Genomic DNA, 9,390 nt, shown 5'->3' with positions numbered 1-9,390 from the left:
TTAGTCTCTGAAGTGGTTATGGCATATGGTGTCTCTGACTGCTCTGCCGTCCTGCATAGCTGGCAGGTGGATGGGGTCATCAACAGGGTCTTCGATTTGTAGGGCAGGGTGTTGCTCTCCTCTAATAGTGGCAATATTATGAAGAACAACACATGCCACAATAATATCACAGGCCCTCTCAGGGGTCACCCTAAGGTGACGTAGGCACTGGAAACGGGCTTTCAGCAGGCCTATGGTCATCTCCACCCGGGCTCTCATCCTGCAGTGAGCCCGGTTGAAGTTCTGTTGGGGGCCTGGTTCAGGGTCAGGGTAAGGGGTCAGCAGCCTAGGTTGGCATGGGTAACCCCTGTCACCCAGCAGAAGGCCATCAAACTCTCCTGTAATGTATAGTGGATACATTAGAGTATATTAAATGAGGGAGACAAGTGAATTATATTGTGCAAATCTTTAGGCTGCTTACCACGTTGCAGTCTGTTGCTCAGGTTAGACTCGCGATAAATCCTTGAGTCATGAACAGACCCAGGCCACTTGGCCTCCACATTGGAAATGATGTATGCAGCATCACATATGATCTTGACAGTGCAGAGAATGACAGATGTTGAACTATGATGCACTCTTTAACATTTTGAAACAGTAGTCAATCTTCATGTACCTGCACATTTATACTTTGAATTGACTTCCTATTCACATAATCTGCTTCATTATGTGACGGAGCCGTGATGGGGATGTGCGTGCCATCTATGCAGCCAATCACACTGGGAAATCCTAAAAGAAATTAAAATGACTAATCCCATTCTGAGGTTGCAGCACAATGTCATTAACAGAATATAATTTAAAATTCATTGAACGGATCTCTTCATCATTCACCTGCAATCCTGTGAAACTCCTCCTTGATGGCTCTGACAGGTTTATGTCCAGGGAAAACAATGAAGATGGATAATAGCCGTTTCAGGGCGAGGCACACTTTTCTGACCGCCCTGCATACAGTTGCCTTACTCAGGTGCTCTGCATCTCCAACATTATACAAAAAACTCCCATTTGCGAAGAAACGCAGCGCACCTTCATCCACGGGATCGTTGTCAAACGGACATGCCATGTTAGTGGAAAAAGTCGCCACCTACTGTGCCTATGGCCTAATATAAGCCTACTGACTGATTTTTTTAAATAACACCCGGCAGAACTTTGCTACGCCAAAACTCGCCTGCTGACTCAATGAATGAGGAAATCAAATACCGTGTGTGGCTGAAAGAGGGCGGAGACAGAGAGAAACTCGAGGTTCATTGAGAAAAACCTGCTCCCGACCAGGTTAGGTTCATAGAGTCTGTTACTACGGTAACTGACCGAGAGCTTAAGTTACCTCTCTCTGTGAAACAGGCTAGAGTTACCCCTCTTTCTCTGGTTTGAGTTACCTCCCTTTGTGAAACGGAAAACTCAGAGTTTCCCTCATTTCAGGGTTAACAGACTCAGAGTTTTCAATAAACCTGCTTTGTGAAACGGACCCCTGTTGACTTCAACTGTTACAATTACGATTACTACAGCATTTATCATTACTCTGCTTCTCGCGCTAATTTATTTGTTGATAATTTTCACATTAGTGTACCACTATTATTGGCATTGTAACCATAAGTATGTATTACCTGTTGTTGTTCATGTAACAAGGACATATGTTGTTGTTGTAACAAGAACATATGTTGTTATTTCTCTCTTTGCCTGTCTTTATCCTGCATCTCCTTCTATCCCATTTTCGGCCCATCAAGTCGAGGCAGATGGCTGTTCAACATGAGTCTGGTTCTGCTCGAGGTTTCTGCCTGTTAAAAGGAAGTTTTTCCTTGCCAATGTGCCGAATATTGCTAAGTGCTACTCCTGGTGATTCATGTTGGGCCTCTCTTTAAATAACATAACAAAGAGTCGGTCTAGACCTGCTCTTTTTGTAAAGTGTCTTGAGATGACTCTGGTTATGATTTGGCGCTATACAAATAAAATTTGATTGATTGATTGATGGATTGATATAAGCCTCTCTGCACTGGCTTCCTGTAAAATCTAGAATAGAATTTAAAATCCTTCTTCTTTTTTTACTTTTATGTATTTACACAAAAACTAAGGAATCTGAAGTACGCAAGAAAGAATAAACAGACAGACAAACAGAACATATAGTAATAATAATAATAATAATAATAACAAGCAATATGTACCAGAAATGGACAACAGTAAAAATTAAGATTAAAGAGGAAAAAAAAAATATATCAACAGAAAAAGAAAAAACGGGGAGGATGGAGATATAACAAATAGGTCAAGTGCATATTTCAAGTGTATACACATGAAATTTGGTACTAACACCCTGGGTATATACCTCGTATATACACACATCTCCATATTTACATATGTAATTAGACACGTATCTACCTAGTCCTTTTTCATACATATACAAATGTAGACACATATATATCCACACATATTCAAATAACAAATATATACATATGTATATCTATGAAAACAGAAAATACACACATAAACACATATGTATACTCTTCATACATACATATACAATGACCCATTCATGGCTTCTGATAGTATAGTTATAATTTCCCTTTGAACAGATGCCATCTCTCTTGTCATACATTTTACTTCTTGAATCACCGTTTTCCATTTTATTACATCTGGGGGTTTAGTTTTTTTTTTTCCATCCTTTTGTTATTTGCTTCAGTGCTGTGATTCTGAATATTCTGAATAAATATTGTTCATCCCTACTAAGGAATGTAAGAGGTTTCTCAAAGTATGACATGTTCTGCTTTTAAGTACAGAGGTTTTTTAAAGATTTCTTCAATGAACTTTATAACTTCTGACCAAAACCTTTAAAACCTTACAAGAATAAAAAATATGTAAGTAATTTGCATAGGGTTCACCACAATTCCTCCAGCACTGAGAGCTTGGTTTTCTTTTATATTTAGACATTTTTTCAGGTGTCAGGAAATATCTTGTGCAGTTTCCAAGCAAATTCTCTCCAGAATAAGGAGTTGGTAGTTTTATATATTTCACCCGTCATCTGTTTCCATTCTTCATCTGTTATTTGTGTTCTTAACTCTTCTTCCCAATTCACCTTTGCATTAACTGGTTCCTCTTCCCCTTGTAAGACTTTATATACTTTATCCATTGTATGTTTGAGTTTGCCATTATAGTTTTTCATAACATGTTTCAAAAGGGGGTGGATTGTCTGTATTTCTTTTATTTGTTTACTTTCTATTTAACTTCTTATTTGCAGGTATTTGTGAAATTGATATTTTGCCCATATGTTAAATACAGTGTATGTTGTATTTGGTTTAAATTCTGGATCCCCAGCAATCTCAATAATTTCATTTTCTGGTATTTTCATAACTTTAACAATCCTCTGCCACATTTTAACTGTGTTTGCAATACAACAGTTATCTATCCCGCTCCCTTTTGTCATGTCCATGAAATCTGGTTATGTTTAGTTTTTGTTTTGTGTCTATGTTGTCTTGTGGCTTCCTGTTTTATTTTGAAATGTAACTCTCCTCTCGTTTCAGGTAACTCGCCCCTTCCCCTTGTGTGTTCCCAGCTGGTCTGATTGTCTTTACTGCCCTGATTGTTTCCACCTGTTCCCCATTACCTTGCCTATATATTGTCTGCGTTTCCCTTTGTTCTGTGCCAGTTCGTCTTGTCCCATGCAGTAAGAGAACCTACGCCACTTCCATGTTATGCTTTACCTCAATTCAGGTTTTGTATTATTTTGATACTTTGTTTTGCTCTTGCTTGAGTTATTTTGATACTTTGTCTAGCCTTTTTGTCATAGACATTTTTTCCTCACTAGAATGATTTTTGGTTTCTTCATTTTTGCACTTTGTTTCTCAGTTGTGCATTTGGGTTCAAGTCCTAGTTCAGTTGTGACAGTACGAACTGGCCAGCATGAACCCAGCCGACTCAGATCACCTATTGGCAGCCGTTCGCTTCCAAGGTGTCCGCCTGAATCAACAGGAGGATCAGATGTCCTCTCTACATCATGGAGTGAACAAGCTGGTGAACAGTCAGGAGGAATTTAAAGCAGCCATGACCACCCATGTGAACCTCCTGGCTTCCCAAGTACTACAAGTCCTCACTCACCTCCCGAAGGAACCCTCCTCTCCTGCCACAGCAGCCACACCATATCCGGAACCTGCTGGAGCATCATCGGTCCAGGTTTTCCATGCCACGGCCTCTCGCCTCTCTCCACCAGAAAATTTTTCCAGTGAGTCTGGAGAATGTCGACCTTTCATTGTTGACTGTGAAATGCATTATGAACACTTGCCATCAGCCTTTCTTACAGAACAGTCCAAAGTGGCATTTATGATTTCCCATCTCACTGGGAGGGCGAGGGCATGGGCTACGGCGGAGTGGTCCCGTGGTTCAATGATCTCTGAATCCCTCGATGAATTCATAGAGGCTCTAAGGAGGGCTTTTGACCCCATCTCGTCAGACCGAGAGAAATCATGTGAGCTGAGTAATATCTCTTTTATTTTTATTAGAGCACGTTGTAATACAGTTACATATTTACAGCCTACACATCTATGTGTGCAATGTACATCCATACAGGTATATGTGCAGTTAGGTCTTAGTGCCCTCTTTTTGTTTTTTTTTAGAACATATAACAATAGTAGATTACAGAACAGCTATAAATGTAAGATACAAAATACAAATGAAGAAAAATAAATTAAAATGTAAACAAAAGTAAATAGATATACCTCCCTCCACCCTACTCAACCTTGCCCTTCCGTCTATTCACTACTTTGTTGGAGTAAAGGGGCAAAATTAATTTCCGCTAAGAGGTGTGAGATAATGAAAGGTGACCACACTTTTTTAAAGTTTGCAAGTTTATCCATAAGAGTTTATCTTATTCTTTCTAAGTGGAGTGTATTTGTAAGGTCACTAAGCCACATCTTTGTGATTGGTGCTTCTTTCTTTTTCCAATGCATGAGAAGTAACCTTTTTGCAATAAGACTATAGCAGAGGAAACATTGCTGGGAGTTGTTTAATTTTTTAACATCATCTGACATTCCCAGAATAATAATGAGTGGTTTAGGCTCTAACTGTATGCAAAGTATTTTAGATATTAAACTGAAGATATTAAACCAATAGATCTTAACCTTGGGACATATAGCAAAGCTGTGAAGCAACGTGTCATCTGCTACGAGGCATCTGTCACATGTAGGGGACATCTCAGGGTATATTCTATGTAACTTCTCCTTAGAGTAATGAAGACGATGTAGAATTTTAAATTGAATTAGGCAGTGCCTAGCATTAGTAGAGCATCGATGAGTGTGTTCCAAACTCTCTTCCCATAGAGTGTCCGAAATCTCAGTGCCTATCTCTTCCTCCCATTTTGTTTTTATTAGAGTGGAATTCACTGGGCTGATAGATTGCAAGGAGTCATATATATGAGATATCGATTTTTCTGAGCAAGACATGGGCCAGAGACATCTATCGAGACAAGAGCCTGTGAAAGTCTTGAAGTTTTGCAGATGTGTTCTTATATAGTCTCTTATTTGCAAATATCTAAAGAAACTACTTCCTGGTAGATTATATTTACTCTATAACTGTGTAAAGGACACAAATATGCCTCTAATTTATAAGTCTCCTATTGTATGGATGCCTACATTCTTCCATAGATTAAAAGCATTATCCAGAATGGATGGTGGAAAGGTAGGGTTCCCAGTGATAGGTAATGCATAAAATATGGGTTTCAACTTAAAGTGTGACTTAATTTGTTTCCAAATGCGCACTGTAATGTGGATCATCACATTGCAATTGTATAAAGATTTCTCAATAGTGTAAGGTGCCAGAAGGATGGCACCTATAGAATAAGGCTGGCATGCCTCTTGTTCCAATTCAAGCCAGTTTGGCGGGGTTGCTGTGTCATCCAGCCAATATGCCATAATCCTAATTTGTGAAGCCCAATGATATGATAAAAAATTCGGGAGTGCCAAGCCCCCTTCTATTTCAGATTTGCAAAGGTGTTTTTTGCCAATTCTATGAGTTTTGTAGTCCCATAGGAAAGGGAGCACAATCAAGTCTATTTTTTAAAGAGGGATTTGGGAAGAAACACTGGGATGTTCTGAAATAAGTACAGTAACTGGGGCAAAAAAATAATTTTAATAGCGTTGACTCTGCCCAGTAATGATATTGGCAGGGTCTTCCAAAACTGTATGTTTGACTGTAATATAGACAACAGTGGTGGAAAATTCTCCTTAAATAAAGAGGAGTGGAACTTTTTTATCTGAATTCCTAAATATGTGAATTTCTCTGGAGATATACTAAAAGGGAGGTTCTGTAACCAGGAAATGTTCTGTACATGCACGGGCATTATCTCACTTTTATTCCAATTTATTCTATAACCAGAGAAGGTCCCAAATGAATTGATTTTATCGAGTATCTGCTGAATCGTGACTTGTGGCTGAGAGATAAATAACAAAACATCATCAGCATATAATCACATTTTATTTATAAATTTTTGTTTATTATAACCATGAATTAAAGGGTCTGAGTGGATACTCTCAGCAAGGGGTTCGATTGCTAAAGCAAAAATCAAGGGAGATAGAGGGCATCCTTGTCTCGTTCCTCTATATAGCTTAAAACGGGGGGACAATATATGATTTGTGAGTATCTGTGCACAGGGGTTGTTATAGAGAAGCTTTACCATTGAAATACATTTTTCTCCAAAATTAAATCTCTTTCAAACAAATAAGGCCACTCGACTTGGTCAAATGCCTTCTCTGCATCGAGTGACAGAATGGCTAGCTCTTCCTTCGGTCTATTAGATGATTATTTAACATCCTGTATTCTACTAAATTAAAAAAGAATTTCTACCTGGTATAAAACCAGTCTGGTCTGAATGCACTAATTTATCCAAAAAGGGGCTCAATCTATTAGCCAAAATTTTGGAAAATAATTTCCCATCCTGATTTAACAGAGAAATTGGACGAAAAGAGCCCACCTCTTCTGGGTCCTTACCCTTTTTGTGTATCACTGTAATGACCGCTTCTGTTAAGGTACGAGGTAGGATACCATCAATGTGGGCTTGAGTGAATATTTTATGTAGATATGGGCAGAGAGTTTCGTTACATTTTTTATACAGCTCACCTGGAAGGTCATCAGGGCCTGGGGCTTTATTGCTTTTAAGTGAAGTGATGGCTTTTTTAACTTCAACAGAAATTTCAGAGTTCAGCTGAGCTGACTCATTTTCATCTAATTGGGAGAGATTGCATTTATCTAAGAAATCCTGCATAGCCATATAGTCTGTATCATTTTTGGAAGTGTACAAGTCTTTATAAAATTGGAGAAATCAATCATTAATGTCCTTGGGTTTCATCAGGATCTCACCTTTATCAGATTTAATTTTATGTATTGTGCGATCATTTTCCTGTTTTCTAAGTTGCCGGGCTAAAAGTCTGTGTGGCTTGTCATTAAATTCAAAATGATTCTGTTTGGTATATAAAATGCCTTACTAATCCTTGCTGAGAGTATCTTGTTATATTCATATTTTAAGGCAGATATTTTTCTATGCAATTCATTGGAAGGAGTCTGGGCATTCTCTTTGTCCAGAAGGTTAATTTGGTTGTCTAATTCAAGCAATCTAGCCTTGTTCTTTTGCCGTCTAGATACTTCAGATGAAATTTTGGAGCCTCTAAGAAATACTTTGAATGCCTCCCAGAGAATAGAAGGGGTGGTTTCTGAATTATCATTAGTATCAAAATAGAGGGATATCTGAGCTTCTAAATAATCACAGAACTCTTTTTCAGTTAATAACAGAGGGTTTAGCCTCCAGTTCGTCTGCGGTTTCACCATGTTTTGAATATTCAGAGTGCACGTAAGAGGGCTGTGATCTGAGGTCAGAATGTTGTGGTATTTCGCATTTACGGCATATGGCATCAGTTTTGCATCTATGAGAAAATAATCTATCCTGCTGTATGAGTTACGTGTTGCCGAGTAAAAGGAGTATTCTTTGCCAGTCAGATTAGGGATTCTCCAAATGTTAGACAAATGAATATTATTTATAAATGTATTAAGAAAGACACTCAAATTTATTTCCTCTATTCTGCGGGTGGAAGATCTAAGTATGGGTCTAACACGCAATTGAAGTCCCCTGCGATAACTAAATTTTTTTGGGATAAGTCTGGTATAAGAGACATTACCTTCTGAAAGAATGATGGATTGTCTATATTCGGTGCATATATGTTCAGTAAGGTGAGAGGTGTAGAATATATTTCCCCAGTTACAATCAAAAAGCGTCCTTCCTTATCAGAAATTTTGTCTTTGTGAATGAAGGGAATGCCTTTCCTTATCATGATTGCTGTACCTCTTGCTTTAACATTAAATGATGAATGGTATACATTATTGATCCTTTTACACCTTAATCTGATATGAGAGTCCTTTTTCAAATGGGTTTCTTGTAAGAATATCAAATCTGGTGCTAACGATTTAAGATGAGCAAAGACTTTGCCTCTTTTTATCGGGTTGTTCGGTCCACGTACATTCCAGCTAGCTAAAGTTAGACCTCTCCTTCTTTCTCCTGTATTCAGATCATCTTGTATTGACATATCAGAAAAAAGCAGAGTAAATATCTGTTTCAATTAGTCCACCTTCAAATTGTGATTTTACAGTAGTAAGACGGCTAGGTCCCATCCCTCCCTCCCTCTTCCTATAAACTCCCTTAACCTCCCTGAAACAAACTGAGTAAACAAAAAGCAAAAACATATCTAGCCAGTACCAAACTTCGGGAAGTGTTCAAATAATAAACCAAAAACTATTACTTCCCTGTGCTGTTACTGTTAACCCTTGTTAACCTTAGTAACTACTGCATCTTCAAATAGATAACTCGTCAATTTTCTTAGATTTGAATATAACAAAAACATTTTCACTGTTAAGTATAAACAATTGAAGTGTAACATTCCCACTATAACTTTTGGGGGATTAAACCAGTATGCATATCTGCAGGGGCGGCTCACCTGTTCAAATTCAACACATTAAATATAATGCCAGTCAGAAGTGTGGGCTACCACTCTCTTGGCAGATAAACAACTGAGGGGAAAGGAAAGGAAAGGAGAGGATGAGGGTGAGGGAGGGAGAAAAGTGAAAGAGAAAGAAAAAAAAAAGTTCACCGCATCAGTGACACCTCACCGACAGTCCAAGTCCTCTTGATACCCTCCATTCTGAGATGTGGATGTCTGTATGCTGCTTGCCATCCACCCAGCTGGGCAGCATGGTATGTCCATTTTGCTGTCATTGTTTATTGTAGCTGTCCAAAGTGTTTCTTGGCGTGATCCTGAGCTTCCTTTGGATCGGTGAACGACATTTTCACTCCTCCATGCGTCACCATCAGTCTGGCCGGATAAATCAGTCCAT

General features: G+C 38.6%; 1 protein-coding gene across 1 annotated transcript; it reads right to left on the bottom strand.

Moving 5' to 3' along the window:
* Positions 1-1,096, bottom strand: LOC138606479 (putative nuclease HARBI1). The gene is made up of 4 exons (XM_069678946.1): positions 868-1,096; positions 689-765; positions 461-572; positions 1-377 (listed from the first exon to the last, which is right to left on the bottom strand). Exons 1-4 carry the CDS (start codon positions 1,094-1,096, stop codon positions 1-3), a joined length of 795 nt encoding a protein of 264 aa, XP_069535047.1.
* Between the last annotated feature and the right edge of the window lie 8,294 nt (positions 1,097-9,390).

The sequence above is a fragment of the Semicossyphus pulcher genome, unplaced genomic scaffold (assembly GCF_022749685.1).
Source record: "Semicossyphus pulcher isolate SPU_LCO1_2020_fin unplaced genomic scaffold, fSemPul1.0.p SCAF_3, whole genome shotgun sequence".
NCBI classification, from domain to species: Eukaryota; Metazoa; Chordata; class Actinopteri; order Labriformes; family Labridae; genus Semicossyphus; species Semicossyphus pulcher.
Note: the sequence above shows the minus strand (reverse complement) of the source record. Positions and strands in the feature narration are given on the sequence as shown.